Source organism: Procambarus clarkii, chromosome 49 (genome assembly GCF_040958095.1).
Source record: "Procambarus clarkii isolate CNS0578487 chromosome 49, FALCON_Pclarkii_2.0, whole genome shotgun sequence".
Lineage (NCBI taxonomy): Eukaryota > Metazoa > Arthropoda > Malacostraca > Decapoda > Cambaridae > Procambarus > Procambarus clarkii.
Window position 1 is genome coordinate 13,722,771 of NC_091198.1, and position 26,454 is coordinate 13,749,224.

Consider the following 26,454-nt stretch of genomic DNA (forward strand, 5'->3'; position numbering starts at 1 on the left):
CTCTTGATTGTTTCGGACCATCACCTTGGCCCAAATATTGTCGCCTCGTATCGTGTGGGTGGATGTCACTTCTGCTCCGTTTCGCAAGCTTTCTTGGGCGTTGTTTCACCTCCGGCCTGCTCATGCGTCGCCTGAGCATTCCTGGTCGTTGGACTGGGTTCTCTCTTTTCTCCTCAGTTTGTGGTGGCCCCCTCGGTTCAGGACTGTTTTTCTAAGGTTCTTTTCTTGTTGGCATTGGCCTCTGGGGGTCGTGTCAGAGAGCTTCATGCTCTCCTTCGGCGCAGGGGTTTCTGCTCTTTCCTTCCTGGTGGTCGTTTTGATTGTTTGCAGCCGTCTCCTTATTTTCTGAAGAATGAGTCTGCTGGTGCTCCAAAGGGGGGGGGTGCATCATGTTTTGTGTCCAGTTGCAGCTCTTCACTGTTATTTGTGCGCCAGGGCCTCCATGGCAGGGGATGCACTTTGGGTGGACCTGGTTTCCCTTCTTCCCTGTTCCCAGCCAGCCTGCGGTCTATCCCCGTGCCCACAATATTCGTATCTTCGCGGCTCCACGTATCGTATCTTTGGCTGCAGTTTTTGGTAATATGTCTTGAACTTTTTTTTTTTTTTTGTAGGGATATTCCTGTGCAGGCCCTAGCCTCTGGCTGGCCCACTAAGTATTGCTTGTTTCTGTTTTACTTGGGCGGAGTATGAGTATTTATGACTCGTATGGTCGCTTCAGTAAGATTTTGCCATATGTGTTTAACAACTTCTTCAGCTCTGTTGATTCTAAGTTGAAATCTTAATGGGTTTGTAACTGTGTAGTTGTCTTGAACTGACATCCGAGCACAGGGCTTTTGGAGGTCGAACAGGGTCCTGGCCGCACAGTACAGTATCTCGTTAATGTTCTTGGCCCTTCTCGGGCGTGTGGAGTCTTGGGTCGCAGGTTGCAGCCAGTTATCTCGACTTGGAGAGTTGAGAAGTGTGTGGTGGCCACCTCCTGGGTAAGTCCCCTTTTTCCTTATCTTTGGTTAGGTAGCTCCGGGAAGCCGAAGAGGCTCCCCACAGAAAACCAGCGTTGAGACCTGGAGGCTTCCCGGCATCCTCCCTCCCTCCAATCAGCGTTTTTTTTATATTCAGCCTATGAACTGAAGTTGGATAGCCGGTGTGGAGGTTTGGGACCCCCTTCCCCTTCCTGAGGAGTAGGAGGAGTTGCAAAGACAGGCGACGTGGCAGCTGTGGTGGCATCATGTTTGTTTGCTTGTTTTTGATTGGGGAATTCTGCTTGCTAGTTCGACTTTTGGTTTGCAATTTTTTACCAGCTATTAAAATGCTCAACTCATCCTCTACAAACGGCTGTTTGTTTTGGAATTCCTACCGTTCTGGGTACTTCTCTTAAAGGGGGCTAGGTTCTGGCTCTGGTCCCTGGTAGGCCTAGAATTCCTGGGTGAGACTCGAAGCCTCCCGGTCTCACTCAGAAAATGGCGTTTCATTATATTCAACACTAGTTTTTCTGGGGGGAGCCCTGTCGGTCCTGGAGCTATCCAGGCTGATATGCTAATACAAACAGCTGTTTGTTTTGGAATTATATGACTTCGAACCCTATACCCATACACATGCACATGAGAACCCCATACACATGACTGGCATCAGTTATGTGGCTTTCGACAAAGTTCCCCATAAGAGGTTGTTCTGGAAACTGGAAAATATTGGAGGGGTGATAGGTAAGCTTCTAACATGGATGAAAAATTTTCTGACTGATAGAAAAATGAGGGCAGTGATCAGAGGCAATGTATCGGACTGGAGAAATGTCACAAGTGGAGTACCACAGGGTTCAGTTCCTGCACCAGTGATGTTTATTGTCTACATAAATGATCTACCAATTGGTATACAGAATTATATGAACATGTTTGCTGATGATGCTAAGATAATAGGAAGGATAAGAAACTTAGATGATTGTCATGCCCTTCAGGATGACCTGGACAAAATAAGTATATGGAGCTCCACTTGGCAAATGGAATTTAATGTTAATAAATGCTATCTTATGGAATGTGGAATAGGTGAACATAGACCTCACTCAACCTATATATTATGTCAAAATTTTGTAAAGAATTCTGATAAAGAAAGAGATCTAGGGGTGGTTCTAGATAGAAAACTATCACCTGAGGACCACATAAAGAATATTGTGTGAGGAGCCTATGCCACGCTTTCTAACTTTAGAATTGCTTTTAAATACATGGATGGAGATATACTAAAGAAATTGTTCACGACTTTTGTTAGGCCAAAGCTAGAATATGCAGCGGTTGTGTGGTGCCCATATCTTAGGAAGCACATCAACAAACTGGAAAAGGTGCAAAGACATACTACTAAGTGGCTCCCAGAACTGAAGGGCAAGAGCTACGAGGAGAGATTAGAGGCATTAAATATGCCATAATTAGAAGACAGAAGAAAAAGAGGTGATATGATCACTACTTACAAAATAGTAACAGGAATTGATAAAATCGATAGGGAAGATTTCCTGAGACCTGGAACTTTAAGAACAAGAGGTCATAGATTTAAACTAGCTAAACACAGATGCCGAAGAAATATAAGAAAATTCACTTTCGCAAACAGTGGTAGACGGTTGGAACAAGTTAGGTGAGAAGGTGGTGGAGGCCAAGACCGTCAGTAGTTTCAAAGCGTTATATGACAAAGAGTGCTGGGAAGACGGGACACCACGAGCGTAGCTCTCATCCTGTAACTACACTTAGGTAATTACATTGAGCTTCGATGGTGGCAACGTTCTCGGTTGTTTGCTCCCTGGAAACCCCGAGGCTGCCCCATTTTGGTTGGTGTTGGGACTTGGGGGTGTTGGTTGCTTCGGTTCCTTCCACGCCCCCTTGTCTTTCCCTTGTGGTCTAGTCCGGTGGCTGAGTGGACAGCACACTGGACGCTTGATCTTTTGGTCCCGGGTTCGATCCCAGATGCCGAAGAGAAACAATGGGCAGAGTTTCTTTCACCCTGATGCTCCTGTTACCTAGCAGTAAATAGGTACCTGGGAATTAGTCAGCTGTCACGGGCTGCTTCCTAGGGGTGGAGGCCTGGTCGAGGACCAGGCCGTGGGGACACTAAGCCCCGAAACCATCTCAAGATAACCTCAAGATAGTCTGGTCCCCCCCCCCCCCCTTCCTACCTGCATCTAGATCCTTACCGTCTGTGGGGTCAAGGTCGGGGTGGGGATTCATTGGTTTTGAGACTCGGGCGATCTCTGGGAATTCCCCTTCCGGGGTAGCGACGGGATATTCGAGCCTGTTCCTCCAGCCATGTTGTATGAGTCTGCCAGTGGGCTCCCTTCTTTAGTCTTTTTTGCGGCTGCCCTGGATTTTTCTTGTGAGGCCGGGGCTTTGGGGGGGGGACGCCTCGGCTCCGGGGCCTGCCGTGTGGGTTCCCGGGGCTGGGGAGGGGCTGACTTGGGTGGCCTAGGGCTCTGTTGGACTCTGCGGGGTTTTTCTACCCCCTGGGCTTGGCTTGCGGTTACGCAGAATGAGGTATTTTCCTCCCCCCCTCTCCTTACGAGTTGTTTGGCGTCGGCCCCTCCCGGGCTTGGTTCCTTGTCCCCTGAGTCAGTTGGTTCCGTCTTGTAGGTGGGTGCCCTTCTCCGTTATTTCCCCCCTTTTTCTTGGGACGAAACTTCTCCATCATTTTCCCCTCTTCTTAGGGTTCTGCATGACTTTTCGTTTCGGGTTGCGACTGTTCCTTCGTGACTTGTGCTTGCTTCTGTGTGTTCTCGAAGGTTTGGGAAGGGTTTTCACTACTTCCCATGTTATTGGAACGTCTGTCGTCTTTCGGTGTGGCTTCCCTCTGGTCCTTTCTACAGCTTGTTGATCCTCTTCTGTGCTTATTCTTGGTTTTCAGTCCTGTCTTGTTCTTTTGTTGTTGTCTCTTCTCTCCATGCTCTGTCTTGGCACTGCTCGGTTTTTTTGCTTACTCCTAGTCTGGGATGCCAGATTGGGCTACTTGTAGCCCAATTGGGTTCCCGATTAGGTTCATTGTATTCATTTCATAAGCCGGCTATGTGTGTCGCTGCTTACTCCTTTTTGTGGCTCCTGTCCCATAAGCTGGGCTGTTTCTTCTATTTAGTGGTTCACTCAGGTCATGAACTGTGGCTACTTTTCTTGTAAAGTAGTCCTAGTTGGCGCCTTCCTGCCGAGCGGGTTGTGCGGTTTGGACATCGTGTCATGCGCATGCACCATGGGTGTGTGTTTTGGTCTGGGCGGTGTGCACCAGTGCTGGTGTTTTGCGTCCTTTTCTCTTGGGTGCTTCGCCTCTCGCTCTTCTCCATTCTCTGGTCCTTGCCCGTAGCTACTTGGGTGTTCTAGATTGCAACTGTGGGGAGGACGCTGGGGTTTTCCCTGTGTCATGAGTGTGGGGCGCCTCCTTCACCTCTACCCTGCTCTCCTGCGTGTGCGGCTCTGGCCTTCTTCCCCTTGCTGTGCTCCCGGGATCTTCTCGACTACGTTGTATAGTGACATATTCATGCCTACGTTCAGCAGGTGAGTTTCTGCAGTCTGGCATCTCTTTCGGCCTGGCGCTGGTTCGTGGTTTTTGAATGCGTATATAAGACCGTCAGCACACAGGTGACTGCCGAGGGCTTGTTGGCCCATACGTGGCAGCACCTATTTCTACCTGTCCGGTCCCACTCATATGCATGTCCAACCCATGCTCGAGTCGGTCGATCAAGGGACCCCACCTCATCCATGTTACGAGGTACAATGGTTGAGGTGCAGGTTATGTTCTCACCTGGTTGTACTCACCTGGTTGTGCTTGCGCTCTGGCTCTTTGGTCCCGTCTCTCTGCCGTCAATTGCCTGGTGTGCAGGTTCATGGGCTCTATCATATCTACATTTGAAACTGTCTGGAGTCAGCCTCCACCACATCTCTGCCTAATGCACATGTGCATTAGTAACATGTACCACAGTAACATGTGGTACTTGTTTCTGTGTCAGGATGTTGTGGGGTGACATTTTGCTGCAGTTTTGTGCCTGGGGATGCATGTTGGGGATTGATTGTGGCATTTTTCGTGGTCTTATCTGGGGTCCCTCATTCCTTTCCCATCTTGGAGTGCCTGCCTTGGCCCTTCCATGTTGTTACGGCCCTCTCGGGTCGCAACCGGGTTCTTTCTCTGATGTTGTTAGAGGTAGGGTATCCGGCCCCAAGCTAGTAGTGGCTTTCAAGGGATGTGATCCGTAACACAAGTAAATTAAAGGGGAAGGGAAATAAAGGCAAAAACTTAATAGTATAATTGTCACCGTCACCATAAATAATATATAAAAGATTACACGGGGGAGGTATAAACACTAGAATGTACAACGTAGTCTTCTTCTGAAGACTCTGGACGTTCACGGTGCTCACGATGCTAAGCTCTTGGTCCTCTTGTGGCCTCACTACGAATCCTTCGATCCTCTCGAGTCTACCCTGGCCACAGGCCAGCCAAATCACAGTTCCACTGGGGGCACCGTCGTAGAGGCCATCAACCACAAGTCCAGCCGGTAGCTGGCAGGTTCCAATCAGCGGCGCTGGTAAGGCCACTCCACGATTGATACTAAGGTCGCGAACCCTAGTCAGGAGCCTCGTGTGATCCCGCAGACCACTCTCCTTGCCACAACACCCAGTGGTTAAGCGTCTCCACCAGTCAGTCCCGGGTACGACAATCCCTCAACTGCCACTTCACAGGCAGGGTAACACCACAGTGTTCATCCGGGGGACGACTCACAGCTGCTGCAGCAAACGCTTGGAGACAAGACGACTGCCTTGGGTAGACTCATCCACTGTCCGATTCAGCAGTCCCAGGTCGACTCTGTAATCAGACACGTCATCAGTACGAGGGACACTCTAGGGCACGTCACTTACCGGCTCAGACCCAAACGCCCACCTATCCACTCCATAGATGGCGTTGCTGTCTAGGCGCCACCTCACCAGAGGTCAGCAGCAGCTGTGTTATGAGCTGATTAGGACGGGAAACTAGCCCTTGTGGCTGGTATTTCTCGTCCTCACTAGCTGGCGTCGTCCATTTGGAGGGGGTTTCGGGAGCTGACCCACAGATGGCGCGGTCGTCACTGCTCCGTGCTCAGACGTCGGGCTTGGGTCCGTAACACATGTACATTGGTTTCTCTGTCCTTGCCTAGTTGTCTGCCCCTGGTTGTGCTTCCTGCGGTTGAGCTTGGCTCTTTCGTCCTGCCTCTCCCCTGTTCCTTGACATCTACTGGTCTCTGTCATGTCTGCACTTGCAGCTGTGTGTGGGGTCGGCCTCCACCACTTCCCTTCCTCATGCATTCCATTTGTTTCCTACTCTGCCACTGGGATGTTTCTTCTTGCGTTTCTTTGGCTCCTTTGGGCGCTCCATCCGCCTGTGTCGCATGGTGCGTGTGCACTTGGGTTCATTAGTCTGTTTTCGTTGCTCATACCCCTTGGTTCGGGTACTAGTCTGGTGGCAAACCTTTGCACCTTCTTCAATTTGGTTTGTTGGGCAACCCGTTTTCGCACTTGCTTACAGAAAATATTGGCTTATTTAATAAGTGCATATGTGACATACTAATTGATTGTGAATATTTTAGTTTACCTTGAAAAGCTTCATAGAAAACACCGACCTCACCTAACCTTCTTAGTATGTTAAGATAAGCATCTTATTGCTTCTTAATTACAATTATTACTTAACCTATACCGTTGATAGGTTAAGTAATAATTGTAAATAAGAAGCAATAAAGTGCTTATCTTAACATACTAAGAAGGTTAGGTGAGGTCGGTGTTTTCTATGAAGCTTTTCAAGGTAAACTAAAATATTCACAATCAATTAGTATGTCACATATGCACTTATTAAATAAGCCAATATTGACTATAAGCAAGTGCGAGAACAGGTTGTGTTGGGACAGGGCCTGTGACTCTGTGTTGTTGGCGTGACTCGTTGGGACATGGTCTGCAGCTCTGTGGGTTGGCCATGTCCCTTTTGTTCCCGATTTGCTGCACTCCTTCTTCGTTCCTCATCTTTCTGTTTCACTCTTGTCCCTGGCCGCTGGTGCTGGGGCTGTTCGTCTGGTCTTTTTCTCGTTTTCTCCTACACACTTATAAGAAAATAAGGAGGTTGAAGCAGTTGAAAAACCAGACTTCAGGAGAGGACATTATGGTGACCTTAGAAATTTTTTTAGTGAGTATAATTGGACAGACTTGATGCTAGGCAAGGAAGTGAATGAGATGTATGGCAAGTTTTGTGAAATATATGATAAAGGCACAAAAAAATTTATACCAAAACAGAGATGCAGAACTAGGAAACAGGATTGGTTCAATAGAAATTGCGAGAGGGCTAGAGACCGAAAGACACAAAAATGGAATCAATACAGGAAGAGGCCGAACCCCCAAACATACCAGCGATACAAAGATGCGAGAAACAACTACACGGCAGTGAGGAGAGAGGCAGAAAGAAATTTTGAAAAAGGGATTGCGGACAAATGTAAAACAGAACCAGGTCTATTCTATAAATTCATAAACAACAAATTGCAGGTAAAGGATAATATTCAGAGGTTGAAAATGGGAAATAGATTCACGGAAGATGAAAAGGAAATGTGTGAAACACTAAACGAAAAGTTCCAAAGTGTGTTTGTACAAAATGAAATCTTTAGGGAACCAGATACAATAAGAATTCCAGAGAACAACATAGAACACATAGAGGTGTCTAGAGACGAAGTGGAAAAAATGCTCAAGGAGCTCGGTAAGAACAAAGCAGCTGGCCCAGATGGCGTTTCACCATGGGTTCTGAGAGAATGTGCATCTGAGCTCAGCATTCCACTTCACCTGATCTTTCAGGCATCCCTGTGTACAGGAATCGTAGCAGACGGGTGGAAACAGGCTAACATAGTTCCAATCTACAAAAGTGGCAGCAGGGAAGACCCCCTCAATTATAGACCTGTATCATTGACAAGTGTAATAGTGAAAGTATTGGAAAAACTAATCAAAACTAAATGGGTAGAACACCTAGAGAGAAATGATATAATATCAGACAGACAGTATGGTTTTCGATCTGGAAGATCCTGTGTATCGAATTTACTCAGTTTCTATGATCGAGCCACAGAGATATTACAGGAAAGAGATGGTTGGGTTGACTGCATCTATCTGGACCTAAAAAAGGCTTTCGACAGAGTTCCACATAAGAGGTTGTTCTGGAAACTGGAAAATATTGGAGGGGTGACAGGTAAGCTTCTATCATGGATGAAAAATTTTCTGACTGATAGAAAAATGAGGGCAGTAATCAGAGGCAATGTATCAGAATGGAGAAATGTCACAAGTGGAGTACCACAGGGTTCAGTTCTTGCACCAGTGATGTTTATTGTGTACATAAATGATCTACCAGTTGGTATACAGAATTATATGAACATGTTTGCTGATGATGCTAAGATAATAGGAAGGATAAGAAATTTAGATGACTGTCATGCCCTTCAAGAAGACCTGGACAAAATAAGTATATGGAGCACCACTTGGCAAATGGAATTTAATGTTAATAAATGTCATGTTATGGAATGTGGAATAGGAGAACATAGACCCCACACAACCTATATATTATGTGAGAAATCTTTAAAGAATTCTGATAAAGAAAGAGATCTAGGAGTGGTTCTAGATAGAAAACTATCACCTGAGGACCACATAAAGAATATTGTGCAAGGAGCCTATGCTATGCTTTCTAACTTCAGAATTGCATTTAAATACATGGATGGCGATATACTAAAGAAATTGTTCATGACTTTTGTTAGGCCAAAGCTAGAATATGCAGCTGTTGTGTGGTGCCCATATCTTAAGAAGCACATCAACAAACTGGAAAAGGTGCAAAGACATGCTACTAAGTGGCTCCCAGAACTGAAGGGCAAGAGCTACGAGGAGAGGTTAGAAGCATTAAATATGCCAAAACTAGAAGACAGAAGAAAAAGAGGTGATATGATCACTACATACAAAATAGTTACAGGAATTGATAAAATCGACAGGGAAGACTTCCTGAGACCTGGAATTTCAAGAACAAGAGGTCATAGATTTAAACTAGCTAAACACAGATGCCGAAGAAATATAAGAAAATTCACCTTCGCAAATAGAGTGGTAGACGGTTGGAACAAGTTAAGTGAGAAGGTGGTGGAGGCCAAGACCGTCAGTAGTTTCAAAGCGTTATATGACAAAGAGTGCTGGGAAGACGGGACACCACGAGCGTAGCTCTCATCCTGTAACTACACTTAGGTAATTACACTTAGGTAATTACACTGTTGTGTGTTTTGTTTGTGCCGTTTGGCCCTCCTATTGCCAGGTTTGGGTTCCTGTTTTCCTGGCTTGCCCTGCCTGTTGGCATTTTCAGGGTCTCGCGGTGTCCCTTCTCTTGAGTCTCGTGTCAAACCAGTAGTCTTCGATCTCCTGGCAAGCTCGTTCGCGTTGGGGGGTTTTTCTGTTCGGCAGACATTCCATCTTCTTTGCCGGCTTGATGGAATGGCAACCCGCGGCTCTGCCTCTTCTTAGGCTCGATTGAACCTTGATGGGGGTGGTTAGGTTCTGCCTCGAGTGTCTCACCTTCGGTTGGTAGTCAGGTGGCTACGTTGTTGGTGTCCCACCTGCGGGCTTTTTCTTGGTTGCAGTATGGTTTTTTTTTGGTGGTCCTTCCTTTTCCTTCTGTCCCTTCTTAGGTGGCTGCATTTGTTGGTGTCAGCTTTTTTTTCTGTGGGGAGCCCCTACGGCTCCCTGGAGCTTATCGGGCTAATGTGTGTTATGTTAGACCGGGACATTAGCTAAGGAGTTCAGACCTACCAGGGACCAGCGCCAGAACCTGGCCCCTTCAGAGAGGTTTCAGGGAGCAATGGCCCTGGAAAACCCCATATGGTTGGGGGTTTTCCTTATCTGCCATCGACCGGGGTTAGGCACCCAGAAAGGTAGGCGTAACAAAACAAACCCCACATGGTAAGACACTACAACAAAAACCGAACAGAGAGGTAGAAAACTCCCTACAATCCCAAGGAAACAAGCAAACAAGCAAACATCACACTTTACTGCCGCGCCGATCGTCCGCGCAGCCCTCCCCACCCCGGGAGGGGGAGGGGGGAGCCCCGGACCTACCGCGCCGGCTGCCAAGCTCCAGTTCGTTCGCTAATGTCAACCGGGATTGACGCTTCTCTGGCCTCAGTTTCCTAGGCGGTGTTTGCCTTGTGTGGCGTTCACTGCCGTGTGTTGTGGTGTGCGGTGGCCAGGAGTACTTCATCAGTGCCGGGGCTGCATGTGCTTAGTGGCTGACTTCCCTAAGCGCCCTGTGAGTACTGCCCTTGCGTTACAGGGTTATCTTCCCTGGGGCGTTCGGGAACCATTCCCGTAGAGGTTCTTGCTGCTCGGCATTTGCCTCGCCCTTGGGGTCAGCTGGGGCTTGGGGCCCTTGTTTGGCCCTGGGTAGGGATTGGTATTGTGCTGGTTAGGGCGTCAAGGTGTTGCGCAGCCTGCCACCTAAGCGGCGGCCGGTTTCTGTTGCCTCTGGAGACGGTGTACTTTTGCGGGGTTTTTCTTTTGTTTTTCTTTTTCTTGCCTGGTGGGGGTCTGCCTAAGGTGGTTATAGTTCCACTGGTAGTGTTTGGCGGCCCTCTGCTAGGCCCCCGTGCTTGTACACGTCTCGGGGGTTTTCAGTACTATAATCTACCCTCTTGTTATGTTTGGGTTTCTTAACCGGTTAGCAACACCTTGCCCGGGCTTCCCGTAGTTGTTACCCTACGGGCCCTGGAAACCCCTGTCTGGGCTCGGGGGACCATTGCATGTGTCTTCCGGGTTCCAACCCGTCTTGTACGGGATCGTTGGTTGCTGTTCCCTTGTCTCCGGGTGACAGTCGCCATTTTTACCTCCGTCATGCTGCCTGTTGGGTCACTGACACCTTGACCCGGAGTCTTGCGAGTGATTCTCTGCTTGTTCTCCAGTACTCTCCTGATGTTATTACTGTTCAGAGTACAGGCGGCATCCGTGTTGCAAGCTAGGTTAGGTTGCTGCAACATGCTAGGTTGGTTTCCCACTCGAATGCCCCGTGGCCGCCCCGTTTGGTTAGGTGCTGCTCGCCCCTTTCTCTCCATGTTCCCGGCTCCGGACCGTCTGCGTGTTTCTGGGTCGGGGCGGGGTTCAGTTGCGGCAGAGACTCGGGCGGTTTTCGGGGGATGCCCCGTTCGGGTTGGGGACGGAGGTTTGAGCCTGTGCCTCCTGCCAAGGCTTCTGGGTCTTACCAGCGGCCCTTTCTTGTTGCCTTTCCCATGGGCTCTTGCTTTTCTTTCAGGGCGGAGGGCTTGGAGGACGGCTCTGCCCCGGGGCCTCTGTTGTTGGTTCCCGGGGCTGTGGGGGATGCCTACTAGCAGTTCTGGGGCGGTTTTGCCCCTTCAGGGGTTTTTTCTGCTGTTGGGCGTCGTTTTTCGCCCTTCCAGTCTGCTAGCTTCCCACATTTGCTGGCGTGTTTTTGTGTATTAAGCCTCAGTCACAGCCCCTGCTGGCGGCCATTTTCGTCTGCCGGTTTCCCGGCGTGGCCACCAGGGCGGCGTTGCGGTTTGTTTACATGCGTCTGGGTGTGCGAGCGAGCGTCTCTGGTGAGTTTTCAAAAATTTTGCAGGGTTTTTGTTCTCCTGTTGTCGTTTCTTTGTTTTTCTTGTGTTTTCTTGCCGTTGCCTGTTCCTCTGGGAACGTTTGGGTGTTGATTTTGGGTCTGAGCCTCTGGGTTTAGGCTCAGTGCCCCTGGCTGGTATGCTTGCTCCCACACCTTGCCCCTCGGTTTTCGGTCTGTTGGGACCGTTTTCCCAGGGCGTTCTGCTGGGGTCTGTGCTTTGCCTTTTAGTGGTGTTCTCCGCCGGCAAATGTGGTGGTTTGGGCTCCCCCTGGTTCGATTCTGGGTTCCTTTGGGTTCCTTGGTTTCGTTCTGGAGGTTTCTTCCTCTTGGGCCCCCTTTTGTGGGTTCAGGGGACTTTGTTTCCTCGTGTGACCCGGTTCTGCCTTTTGGGGTTCCGGGGTCTTCCTGGCTTGCAGACTGAGCTTTTTGGGTCTTGGCACATGTTGTGGTTGTGCTGGGACTTTGTGGTTTTGCTGTCGAGGTGGGCCTTTTGATGCAGTTTTGTGCCTTCTTTGCCTGGCCGGCGTAGTGCTCTTTGCCACTAGTCGGCGGCTTGTGCTTTTACAATATATGTCCTCACCTAGTTGTGCTTGTGGGGGTTGAGCTCTGGCTCCTTGGTCCTGCCTCTCAACCGTCCGTCAACAGGTGTATCGGTTCCTGTGCCTCTTGGGCTCTGTCATGTCTACATGTGACATTGTATGGGGGTCAGCCTCGTTACTTGTGTGAGGAGTCGCCACATTACTTCTTGGTGCATTCCCGTTCCCATTATGACACTCAAAAAAAAAAAAAAAAAAAAAAAAAAAAAAAAAAAAAAAAAAAAAAAAACTAATTCTATCTGTGGCTCTTTTGGGTACTCAGTTTCCACCTGTGTCCCCTAGTGCGTGTGCCCCTTGTGTTACATATCCTGTCCTTCTCAACCCTGTCGATTCCCTTGGGTATCTTGTATGTGGTGATCAGGTCTCCCCTCACTTCCTCTTCCAGCGAAGTGTGGTTTCATTCCCGTAGTCTCTCCTCATGACTTCGGTAGTGTACTTTTTCTTTCTGAAGGGGTTCTGTTCCCTTCTCTGTTGACTGGGCGCTGGGGGAGCAGCTTGATCTGTTGCCTCTCGCTTGGTCCCGCTGTTGGTGGGCGCTTTGGGTTGTCTTCCGGCCTCTGCTGGCGTCGGAGGACGGCTTCTCCCCCTTGGGGGGGGTTCAGAGCTGGCGGGGTGGGCTTCTTCCCTGCGCTTCGTCATTTCCTCTTCGTGGGTGCGGGGGGCGTGGTCGTTCCGCCCCATCCTTCTGGGCTTCCCGTCTGCTCTTTGCAGTCATGAGCTTTTCCAGTCTGCAGTTCTTCTGGACTACTTCCGTCTGCGCCCTGGATCCTCTGCCCTGCTCGGAGGACTGTTGTCTCCTGTTCGGATTCTGTTAGGGCCGGGTGCATGGATGGTGGACCTGGACCTCCAGGTCACTTCTTGGCACATTCCTCTCCAGTTTTTCTGGGGCTAGCACGGTTGGTAATTACCTATGTGTACTTACCTAAGTGTAGTTACAGGATGAGAGCTACTCTCGTGGTGTCCCGTCTTCCCAGCACTCTGTCATTTAATGCTTTGATTATAATTGTCATATTGTCATATAATGATTGTCATATGTCATAATATGTCTTCATATGATTGTCATACAATGCTTTGGTGGTGGGGCTTCAGGTTTGCTGTTTTTATTGCATTCCCTATTTTGTGAAGGGCACTTTGTATACTCTTTGCATCTTTACCGGATCTTAGTGCCCTGTCTGCGTCTGAGATTCGGTGTCTGGCCTACCTCGACGACTGGCTGGAGTGGGCTCCCAGTCAGTCCGCTTGTCTGCTCGCCAGGGGATGGTTCTTTCCAGATCGCTGGGTTTGGTTTCCTGGTGATCTGGAGGTTTTACCTTCTGTTCCGTCCCGGGTTCGGACCTGGGCCTTGTTTCAGGCTCTTGGGCCCCTCATTGTCTTCCCTCCAGAAGTGTTACTGTGGCTGTGGTCCCGCCTTTGGCTGTTCAGGAGGGGGTCCCGGGTTGCTCAGCGGTTGCTTGGGCGGTTGTGCGGGAGTTTGCACTTCGGCGTGCTTGTCTGCCCGCGGAGTCGGGTTTGGCTCCGGCGTCGGTTGGTTCCTACGGAGACTCCACTTCCGCCTCTTGCATTCCTTGGGTTCCTCTGGGGATCTGGTGTTGGTGCTGCGTCACCAGCTTCCTCTTTGGGGTTTTCGGGGTTCCGTGCCTTGGCGGCTCCCCGAGCCTTCGCTCGATGTGTTCACGGACGGGTCGTCTCTCGGCTGGGGCTTTGTGACCTGTGCTCACCAGGTCGGCCGAGGTTGATGGAGTCTGTCTGTCCGTCGGGCTCACAGCCCGGTTCAGGTGTTCATGGCTGTCTGGTTTGCGCTTCGGAGGGTTTGGGTCACTAGGTACTCTACCGTTCAGCTCTGTTTGGACTGTTCTCTGGTGGTTCTTGCCGGAACCACAGGGGGTTTGGTTAACCGTGTGGCTCGTGTCCGGGGTGTGTCCTGCGTCCTGGTGGACAGCTGTCTCGGTTCATTCCTCTTCGTGGGTTGGCCAGTCGTCGCCGATTCGTTTTGTTGGCTCTGTTGGGCTTATGGACTCCTGGCCATGGACGTCTTCGGGTCGGCGTGGTCTAGGCGTCGCCCGTTTTGTGGCGCCCTTCCCACCTGCGAGGACTTCACGGTGGAGGCTTTCGGCAGGCCTGGTCGAGGTGGGGGGTACCTGTACCTCTTCTCCCGGTCCAGCTGTTGCTTCGGGTTCTGGCTCAGTTGCAGCCCATTCCCACGAGAACAGTCCTTATGGTTCCACTGTGGCCGGCCCGGCCTTCTTTTCAGACGCTGCTTGATAGGTGTCCGTACCCGGGGCGTTTTTTCCTGAGGCTTCGCCTCTTTCGGCAGGCCGAATCGGTCCTGTCCGTGACTGGTTCGGCCTTCTCTTTGGCTCTTCGCGTCTGGTATTTTGACGCAGGTATCGCCATCTCTATGGTGTTCTGGTGGCTTTGTTGACGGTGTCCCACCTGCGAGCTTCGTCTTGGAGACTGTATGACGTTTATTACGTCTTCTCGCGTTTTGTTTCCCCTCCGGCCTGCTCATGAGTCGCCTGAGCCATCCTGGTCCTTGTTCAGGGTGCCTTCTTCTCTTCCCCTCAGTTTGTGGTAGCCCCTTCGGTTTCAGTTTCCTCCTCTTTGGTACTGGTGGTAGCTTTATTGGTGTGCAGCCTTTCTCTGTCCTGGCGACGGTCGAGACGGCTGCTTTCCGGAGGGGTTCTTGGGGTATTGGTACTTGTTTGGTTTGGCCGGGGGGTGCGTCCTGTGTTGTCCAGTTGTGCTTTTTGCTGTTGCCGGCGTACCGTGCCTGGGGATGTGCTGTGGTTGATCCGGTTCCTTCGTTCCCTGTTTTCAGGGCTCGGGTCTCCCGGGTCGTCCGCAGTGTGTTCCTTCTTACTGCGGTCTGTCTTTGCGCCCGTGCTGTTCAGACGTTTACAGCAATTGCTGCTGTGTTGGTGACGTCTCGGGCTCATTTCGGGCGCAGGGAATTGTGGGTCGCACAGGTTTTTGGCCGCCCATCCATGTGTATGTCTGTTCTTGGGCGTTCTTGTTGCCTTGGGTCGCAGGTTTGCGACCGGTTGTCTTGGCTTTGCGTTGCAGAGTTTGTGGCGGCCGCCTCCCGGGTTAGCCCTTTCTTTTCCTTCTCTTTGGGTATGAAGCTCCAGGGAGCCGTAGGGGCTCCCCACAGAAAACCAGCGTTGAATGTAATGAAACGCCATTTTCTGGGTGAGCCCCGGAGGCTCCCTGGAAACCCTCCCTCCCACCGGTCGGCGGTTTTTTTTGCGTTGGTTGAGGCTTAGCTTCCGAACTGGAGCTTGGCAGCCGGCGCGGTAGGTCCGGGGCTCCCCCCTCCCCCTCCCGGGGTGGGGAGGGCTGCGCGGACGATCGGCGCGGCAGTAAAGTGTGATGTTTGCTTGTTTGCTTGTTTCCTTGGGATTGTAGGGAGTTTTCTACCTCTCTGTTCGGTTTTTGTTGTAGTGTCTTACCATGTGGGGTTTGTTTTGTTACGCCTACCTTTCTGGGTGCCTAACCCCGGTCGATGGCAGATAAGGAAAACCCCCAACCATATGGGGTTTTCCAGGGCCATTGCTCCCTGAAACCTCTCTGAAGGGGCCAGGTTCTGGCGCTGGTCCCTGGTAGGTCTGAACTCCTTAGCTAATGTCCCGGTCTAACATAACACACATTAGCCCGATAAGCTCCAGGGAGCCTCCGGGGCTCACCCAGAAAATGGCGTTTCATTACATTCAACGCTGGTTTTTTTCTGGTCGGGGTTCGGGGCCATCATCTTGCCGCATACTGTCGCCTCGTTTCGTGTGGAGCTGGCAGAGCCGCTTCAGCTTGCTTTCGGTCTTGGTGTTACATCTGCGCTGTTTCATAAGCTGTTCATGTGTTCTTTCACCTCTGGCCTATTCATGCGCCGCCTGAGCCGTCCTGGTCTTTGGCCAGCATGCTCTTTCTTCTTCTCCTCGGTTTGTTGTGGCCCCTTCAGTTCGGGTTTGTTTCTCGAAGGCCCTTTTCCTGTTGGCATTTGCCTCTAGGGGTCGGGTCGGTGAGCTTACTGCTCTCCTCTGGTACAGGGGTTTCTGCTCCTTCGGTCGTGGCAATAGGTTTGTTCGGTTGCAGCCGTCTCCCTCTTTTTCTGGCACTGAATGAGACTGCTGCTTTCCGGAGGGGTCCTTGGTTGTTGGTGCTTGGTTGGTCGGGCCAGGGGTGCATCGTGTTTTGTGTCCGGTTGATGCCCTCCGCTGTTATTTGCGCATCACGGCTTCTGTGTCTGGGGCGCACTTTGAGTTTCCGGTTCCCTTCTTCCCTGTTCGCGGGTGAGGGTATCCCAGGTTGTCCGCCATGTTATTGAGGCTAGCCAGCCTGCGGTCTATCCCCGTGCCCATGACGTTCGTAGATTCGCTGCTCTTGCTGCCGTCTAGACAGGCATGTCCTGGCTGACATTTGGGCACAGGGGTTTTGGCAGTCATATAGGGGCCCTGGCTGCTTGATATCTTGTGGTCGTTCACCGGCCCCATTTGGGCCTGTGTCGCCTTGGGTTGGCGGTTGCAGCCAATTGTCTCGACATTGAGTTGGGAAGTGTGCGGCGACCACCTCCCGGTTACATCCCTCCTTATTTCCTCTGTGAGTAGTTAGCTCCAGGGAGCCGAAGGGGCTCCCCCCAGAAAACCAGCGTTGAATGTAATGACACGTCATTTTCTGGGTGAGACCCGGAGGCTCCTCGGCATCCCTCCCTCCGGTCAGGAGTTTTTTTTTTTTTTTTTTGCATTTTTTGACATCCAGCCTCAAAACTGATGGTGGATAGCCGGCGCGGTAGGTCTGGGGCTTCCCCTTCCCCCTCCCTGGGAGGGGGGAGCTGCACAGACAGCGGCGCGGCGACGTGTGACGTCATAATCATTTGCTCGTTTCTTTTAGGGGAGTTCTATCCACTTGTTCAGCTTGTGGTAGCAATTTTCACCAGAATAGGGGTTTGTTTAGGGATGCTTACCTTTCTGGGTGCCTGACCTGGTCGATGGTAGACATAGAATGCTTCAAACCACACGGGGGTTTCTATAAGCCATTGCTCCCCTTGCCTCTCTGAGGGGGCCAGGTTCTGGCTCATGGTCCCCGGTAGGCCCATAGAACTCCATACACATGACTGATGCCAAAGTCTGACATTAGCATATCAGCCTGAATAAGCTCCGGGAGCCTCCATGTCTCACCCAGAAAATGGCGTTTCATTACATTCAACGCTGGTTTTTTATGCAAGTATTACATACTTGTGTATCTTTGTATTTTAGTATTTGCTTCATGATGAATGTATATTTCTGCTTTACTTCTTGCATGAACTGATTAACTGGTCCTCTCAAACTGCATGTGTTTTAAGAGTTATCATTCCTAGATATATTCCTAGGTGTTCGTTGATATTGCCTTTGCTTAGCCGGAGTTGTTGTCTCTGGTGGGTTTGGGGAACCGTCTCTGAGAGGGCCGGCTTCCTGTTAGAAGAAGCTTCGCCCTAGGCAGGGCACGCATCTTTGACTCCTCTGTGAAGCCTTGTGAATGGGGACAGTCTGATTTTCGTTTAAGGGTTGCATAAATAGTTTGCATGCTTGTTCTTCAGTGCACCTTCCATGCCCTTAATTAGCACCATATCCAGGGATGTTTTAAGTATTGCATATGATTGAGACTCCTGTCCCAGTTAACAGGGCACTATATGCTGCCCCGGGGTTATAATAATATCCACCATCTTGAAAACAGATGATGAGCACCCCTCAGTGACAGGAAGGCCTTAGGCAACCATGGGCGATGCATGCCAGTACAGCTCACAATGCGACCATGTGGCCTGCACCTCAGAATCATTTACAAACTAGGAAATTAATAAGAAACTACAACAATTGGATAAGAATAGTGACATAGATATGTGTCTGACAATGACAGATTATGCTCAAGGCTCAGATGAAAGTGATAAAGTCAGTGAACTCTATGCAAAAATGATCATTGCCGGGACTAGTAGGGTTAGGCCACTTCTACTGCAGTATAGGTCATGAGTATATGTGGCTCATGTTGTGGTCCCCGCTGTTCCTTTTATCCATGAGCATGTGCAATTGTGCTGCTTTGGGACCTGGAATTGGAGGTGTTGGTATTTCGGGTGTGGGTCTGTCTCGGTTAGCTTATTGGCTAACAGTGAGGTTAGTGTGTGAGGTTCCAGGTTCATCTTGACTTGCTGCCAACCCTCTCTGGAAGCTGGATGATGATGATGAAGGGAGTGACAAGGAGACTGATGACATGGCTGAAAAGTTTTCTGCCATAAAAATGAGGGTGGTAATGAGAGGCAATGTATCAGACTGGAGAAATATTACTACCAGAGCACCTCAGGGGTCAGTTCTGTCACTAATAATATTTATCCTCTGTATGATTGATCTACCAGAGGGAATACAGAATTATATGAACATGTTTGCTGATGATGCTAAGCTTCTAGGGAAGATAAGTGACTTAAATTATTTTCATGCCCTTCAAGATGACCTGGACAGAATAAGTGTATGGAGCAACACTTGGCAGATGGAAATCAACGTGAATAAATGTCATGTTATAGAATATGGAATAGGAGAAAATAGGCCCCACACACAACCTATAAATTATGGGGAAAGGCATTTAAGTATTCAGGCAAAGAAAGAGATCTAGAGGTGATTCTGGATAGTAGGCTGTCACCAGAGACCAAATAAAGGCTATTGTGCTAAGGGCATATACTATACTTGCCAACTTTATGATCAATTTTAAATACATGGATGGTGAAACATTAATTAAACTGTTGACAAGTGATGTGAGACCAAAGTTGGAATATGCAGCGGTTGTATGGTGCCGATATCTCAAAAAGCACATCAGTAAACTGGAAAAGTTGCAAAGACATGCTACTAAATGGTGCCCAGAACTGAAAAAACAAGAGCTATGAGGAGAGGATAGGAGTGATAAATATGCCACAGCTAGAAGATAGAAGAAAATAAGAGAGGCGATATGATCATTATATGCAAAAATAGTAACAGCAATCGAACAAAATTAGTAAAGAGGGATTCTTGAAACCTGCAACTTCAAGAACAAGTAATAATAGATTCAAGCAAAGAAAACAAGTGTGTGTATAAGTATTAGAAAGTTCTCTTTCACAGAGTTGTAGATGGTCAGAACAAGTGAGAAGGTGGGGAAGGACAACACTGTCAATAGTGTCAAAGCGTCCTGTGACAGAGTGCTGGGCACACGGGAAACCACAAGCGTAGTTCTCCTCCTGTAACTTCACTTAATTACAGTAGTGTGTGTGTGTATGTATGTATGTATGTATGTATGTATGTATGTATGTATGTATGTATGTATGTATGTATGTATGTATGTATGTATGTGTGTGTGTATATATATTGTATATATATATATATATATATATATGTCGTACCTAGTAGCCAGAACGCCCTTGTCAGCCTACTATGCAAGGCCCGATTTGCCTAATAAGCCAAGTTTTCATGAATTAACTGTTTTTCGACTACCTAACCTACCTAACCTAACCTAACTTAACTTTTTCGGCTACCTAACCTAACCTAACCTATAAAGATAGGTTAGGTAGGGTTGGTTAGGTTCGGTCATATATCTACGTTAATTTTAACTCCAATAAAAAGAAATTGACCTCATACATAATGAAATGGGTAGCTTTATCATTTCATAAGAAAAAAAATTATGGAAATATATTATTTCAGGAAAACTTGGCTTATTAGGCAAATCGGGCCTTGCACAGCAGGCCGAGAACGACGTTCTGGCTACTAGGTACGACATATATATATATATATATGTTGTACTTAGTAGCCAAAACGTCGTACTCGGCCTACTATGCAAGGCCCGATTTGTCAAATAAGCCAAGTTTTCCAGAATTTATATATTTTTCAATATTTTTTCTTATGAAATGATAAAGCTATCCATCTCAATATGTATGAGTTAATTTTGTTTAAATTTGACTTAAAAATAGCATTGATATATGACCGAACCTAACCAACCCTACCTAAATTAACCTAACGTATCTTAACTTAACCTAAATTAATACATTTAAGTCAATAATTTATGTTCTTAATATAATATAATAATAATAATTCAAATAAACTAATTGGAAACAAATTATTGAAAATAAAGAAAATCACTCAGCCTATTAGGCAAATCGAGCCTTGCATAGTAGGCAGAGAAGTGTGTTCTGGCTACTAGGTACGACATATATATATATATATATATATATATATATATATATATATATATATATATATATATATATATATATATATATATATATATATGTCGTACCTAGTAGCCAGAACTCACTTCTCAGCCTACTATTCAAGGCCCGATTTGCCTAATAAGCCAAGTTTTCCTGAATTAATATATTTACTATATTTTTTTTCTTATGAAATGATAAAGCAACCCTTTTCTCTATGTATGAGGTCAATTTTTTTTTATTGGAGTTAAAATTAACGTAGATATATGACCGAACCTAACCAACCCTACCTAACCTAACCTAACCTATATTTATAGGTAAGGTTAGGTTAGGTAGCCAAAAAAAGCTAGGTTAGGTTAGGTTAGGTAGGTTAGGTAGACGAAAAAACATTAATTCATGAAAACTTGGCTTATTAGGCAAATCGGGCCTTGAATAGTAGGCTGAGAAGTGCGTTCTGGCTATTAGGTACGACATATACATATATATATATATATATATATGTCGTACCTAGTAGCCAGAATGCACTTCTCGGCCTACTATGCAAGGCCCGATTTGCCTAATAAGCCAAGTTTTCCTGAATTAATATATTTTCTCTAATTTTTTTATTATGAAATGATAAAGCTACCCATTTCATTATGTATGAGGTCAATTTTTTTTTTATTGGAGTTAAAATTAATGTAGATATATGACCGAACCTAACCAACCCTACCTAACCTAACCTAACCTATCTTTATAGGTTAGGTTCGGTTAGGTAGCCGAAAAAGTTAGGTTAGGTTAGGTTAGGTAGGTTAGGTAGTCGAAAAACAATTAATTCATGAAAACTTGACTTATTAGGCAAATCGGGCCTTGCATAGTAGGCTGAGAAGTGCATTCTGGCTACTAGGTACGACATATATATATATATATATATATATATATATATATATATATATATATATATATATATATATATATATATATATATAATATATATATATATATATATATATATATATATATATATATATATATATATATATATATATATATATATATATATATATAATATATATATATATATATAATGTCGTACCTAGTAGCCAGAACGCACTTCTCAGCCTACTATGCAAGGCCCGATTTGCCTAATGAGCCAAGTTTTCATGAATTAATTGTTTTTCGACTACCTAACCTACCTAACCTAACCTAACCTAACTTTTTCGGCTACCTAACCAAACCTAACCTATAAAGATAGGTTAGGTTAGGTAGGGTTGGTTAGGTTCGGTCATATATCTACGTTAATTTTAACTCCAATAAAAAAAAATTGACCTCATACATAATGAAATGGGTTGATTTATCATTTCATAAGAAAAAAATTAGAGAAAATATATTAATTCAGGAAAACTTGGCTTATTAGGCAAATCGGGCCTTGAATAGTAGGCCAAAAAGTGAGTTCTGGCTACTAGGTACGACATATATATATATATATATATATATATATATATATATATATATATATATATATATATATATATATATATATATATATGTCGTACCTAGTAGCCAGAACTCACTTTTTGGCCTACTATTCAAGGCCCGATTTGCCTAATAAGCCAAGTTTTCATGAATTAATGTTTTTTCGACAACCTAACCTACCTAACCTAACCTAACCTAACCTAACATTTTCGGCTACCTAACCTAACCTAACCTATAAAGATAGGTTAGGTTAGGTTAGGTAGGGTTGGTTAGGTTCGGTCATATATCTACGTTAATTTTAACTTCAATGAAAAAAAATTGACCTCATACATAATGAAATGGGTAGCTTTATTATTTCATAAGAAAAAAATAGAGAAAATATATTAATTCAGAAAAACTTGGCTTATTAGGCAAATCGGGCCTTGTATAGTAGGCCGAAAAGTGCGTTCTGGCTACTAGGTACGACATATATATATATATATATATATATATATATATATATATATATATATATATATATATATATATATATATATATATATATATATATATATATATATATATATATATTTATATATATATATTTATTAAGAGTTACTTATAATCAGATAAAAATGTCTTATGGATACATAGCTTTTTTTCTTCTACTGCTTTGACTAAATATTGTTGGCAGGACTGGCAGCAACCCAGACACAAGTGAAGTTGGTGAGGCACCTCATCCTCCATCATCCTCTCCCCCAACTGCCATCCAAACTACAGGTGATGTCTCCACAGACACTGCCAGACGCAAAAAACAGCCGGCACCTCTTGTACGTGAAAGGTGCGTGTGTGGTAACACTGTAATATGTTTTCTTTATACTTTATACATTCCTTGACTGTTCCCCCCCCCCCCCCCCACCCTCTCATTAAAAAATAGTACATTATGCTGTACTGTATCCAGCTGTGAACATTCATGTATTTGTACTCTGATCTTCATTTCCAAACATTGGTATAGTACTATATATCTAGCTATTTGTTATGCCTTATCCAACCTGGAACACACTTCTCAGATACCCCTGTGAATACAAATCATCAAATCTGCTTTGTGCCCCTTATGACATCTAAAGATCACTGTCATCTGTACTCCACCTTCTTCCATTTCCATCATATTGCTTGTATATTTTCTCCAGTACTGTCATCTACCATCATTTCTGCATGCATATATATATATATATATATATATATATATATATATATATATATATATATATATATATATATATATATATATATATATATATATATATATATTTTGACCAGACCACACACTATATATATATATATATAATTTATATATATATATATATATATATATATATATATATATATATATATATATATATATATATATATATATATATATATATATATATATATATACAGTATATATATATATATATATATATATATATATATATATATATATATATATATATATAATTTATATATATATAATTTATATATATATATATATAATATATATTATATATATAATATAATATATATTATATATATATACCTCCTCGGTACATATATATATATATATATGTACCTCCTCGGGGTATCGTGGAGACCGGACGCACCGTGGAGCTCCGGGCTACCTTCATACTTTATCACAAAACAGTGAGGTCAAGCAGGTGGGGCGTTGGTCAGGACATATGTGAACATCATTACAAGACATCTTCAGCGTTTGAAGTCCCTCCATCGTCCCAGTCAACGGTATTTTACAATTTTCTCCTGTTTGTCAAGCTTGAACTCACCAGCAACAGTGCCAGTGAGGGAGGCCTACCACCTTAACGGCCGGGGCGGGATGGGGAAGGGCGGGGGCGGAGGGAGGCGCGTGAGGGAAAGTGAACCTTAGAGTAAGGCGTCACTAGGAACACCCGCTCACCAGTCAGGCGGAGGAGGCTGGTAGTGGCCGCATTTCAAACTGCCCTCACCACCACACCATCCCACCACCTCCCTCGTGGGCTCAGTGAATGATAGTGAACAATTTCTGTCTGTTTGGTGTATACTTTGCGGCCCCGACATACAAAGTGAATACCATGTATATATAGTGCCATAGTGAAATATACATCTCAAAGTGCCAACTCCGATACTCAGTGCCATACACACCACAAAGTGTCAACCCCAGTTTATAGTGTCATACATATAACAAAGTGCCAACCCCATATTCTCAGTGTCATACATACCCTGGTGTACATATATGTGAATGTATATTGTGTGTCATGTGTATAGCCCACTCGATACCACGCCTCCCCCCCCAAACCGACCCCATCCCCCCCCCCGCACCTCACTACCTGAGCTGACCCTCGCCCCACCGGCCTCCACACCCAGCCGCGGCCTCCACACCCAGCCGCGGCCTCCACACCCAGCTGATGCCTCCACACCCAGCCGCGGCCTCCACACCCAGCTGATGCCGCCACACCCAGCCGCGGCCTCCACACCCAGCTGATGCCTCCACACCCAGCCGCGGCCTCCACACCCAGCTGATGCCTCCACACCCGGCCGCGGCCTCCACACCCAGCTGATGCCGCCACACCCAGCTGATGCCTCCACACCCAGTTGATGCCTCCACACCCAGCCGCGGCCTCCACACCCAGTTGCTGGCTCCACACCCAGTTGCTGGCTCCACACCCAGTTGATGCCTCCACACCCAGTTGCTGGCTCCACACCCAGTTGATGCCTCCACACCCAGTTGCTGGCTCCACACCCAGTTGCTTGGCCATGACCCAGTGTGTTTGCCCCCCTCTATAGAATAATGCACAGTTTAACTCGGCCAACCGAGTTGAAATGGAAGGGGTCTCAGCGGTCGGGCAGGACTCCACAAGCCTTGAGGTGCCAACAACTGCTCCTAAAAGAGGTTTTTGCCGAGTATGCAACAAAAACACCGCCATAAACTCCATCGGTGGTGTTATCCGCTTTCACACCTTCAACGAGGAAAGATGCAGTGGTTCCCACCAGCTTCCGAAGGGAAGCAATGGCCAGCTGCCATTAACAGTTAGGGAAGAGACTCCCATTAACCTAATCTCATCTGAGAACCTCACCCAAGCGATCATAGCGACGTCTGCTAGAACATTACCACACATCCCAAAAGCAGCCCGCCCAAATGCAGCAGCCAAACTTTGTAATCTTCTGAAAAGGGTCAATGATGCACCGGAAAACATTCAAGCGTGGCATAATGTCCTTCTGTTTGGCAATGTATGCCTCACCGTCCCTCCAAGGAGGGACAAATCACTTGCTTCCTCGGTCCTGAGGGCGATAAATGAATACCCAAGGGGGGACAACCTAGTTCGCCTGCCTCTCCGAGCAAAACACACCCACCGCAGAAATGGTAACAACAACATACCGGAAACGTACAAAATCAGAGCACAAATCACCAAGAAAATTGAAGAGGGAAATACCGCAAGTGCTATTAGAGTCCTCACCAGTGACGAGAAAATTGCTCCTCGAAACTCAGCCACAGCACGGGCCCTGCAAAGCAAGCACCCACCCAGAGCCCCTCAAGGCGACAACATCGTTCCGCCATCAGCCGACACCATTTCAGACCCATTAACAGTTGGTGAATCTGAGGTCTACAAAGCAGCCCTTTCTTTTCCACCTGGGTCAGCAGGCGGCTTTACAGGGTTAAAACCTCAACATATCAAGCAAATGTTAAATCCTGCGGTTGGTGATGCTGCACAAGATCTTCTTATGGAACTCACAAGGTTCGTCAACATGTGTCTGGCTGGTGAGATACCTGAGGTCATCAGGCCTCTCTTTTTTGGTGCCTCCCTCTGTGCTCTCAAAAAGAAGGACGAAGGAATCAGGCCAATCGCTGTTGGCAACACTCTCCGACGCCTGATTGCCAAGGCTGCTACGAGGGTTGTCAGCCAGCAAGCGGCTGAATTGCTGAAACCAATCCAGCTAGGATTTGGAATCCCCCAAGGCTGTGAAGCGGCTGCCCATGCAGCACGAGCATACATCACAAACATTTCTGATGAAAAGGCCCTGCTCAAACTGGACTTTAAGAATGCCTTCAACATGGTAAGAAGAGATGCAGTACTTTGTGCCGTACATCGCCATTTCCGGCCCCTCTACCCGTTCATACTATCGTGCTACAGTGGCGAGTCAAAACTGCTCTTTGGTGAACATGAAATCAGATCATGTGAAGGTGTTCAGCAAGGTGATCCTCTTGCTCCCCTTCTTTTCTGCTTAGTCTTAAAAGAAATCACCGAAAGCTTGTCCAGCGAGTTCAACATCTGGTTTTTGGATGATGGCACTATAGCTGGCACCGTAGACCACCTCTTGTCAGATATCAGGAAAATAAGGGAGCAAGAAGTAAGCCTGGGTCTCGTCCTGAACCCTTCCAAGTGTGAAGTAGTCTCCTCCAACCCAGACATCGTAGCTAGAATAAGGTCTGCCTTGCCTGGAGCCCATGTCATTAGGGCCGAGAACAGCACCCTCCTTGGAGCTCCCCTCGGGTCTAACGCCATTGAGGAGATCCTCGACAAGAAAATCGCAGACCTTAGGAGGATGGAAGACAGAATAGGTGACATCGATGCCCACGATGCTTTTTATCTCCTCACCAAATGCCTATCCCTTCCG

The 26,454-nt window shown here is 46.9% G+C and overlaps 1 protein-coding gene across 10 annotated transcripts in view; it reads left to right on the top strand.

Annotated features, from left to right (window-relative positions):
• Positions 1–26,454, top strand: part of POSH (Plenty of SH3s) — a 245,347-nt gene that overhangs the window by 196,107 nt on the left and 22,786 nt on the right. For all 10 annotated transcript variants that reach the window (XM_045750320.2, XM_045750322.2, XM_069302999.1 and 7 more), the window contains one exon: positions 22,502–22,648. In XM_045750320.2, coding sequence (XP_045606276.1) covers positions 22,502–22,648 — 147 coding nt within the window. The remainder of the gene's footprint in view (positions 1–22,501; positions 22,649–26,454) is intronic.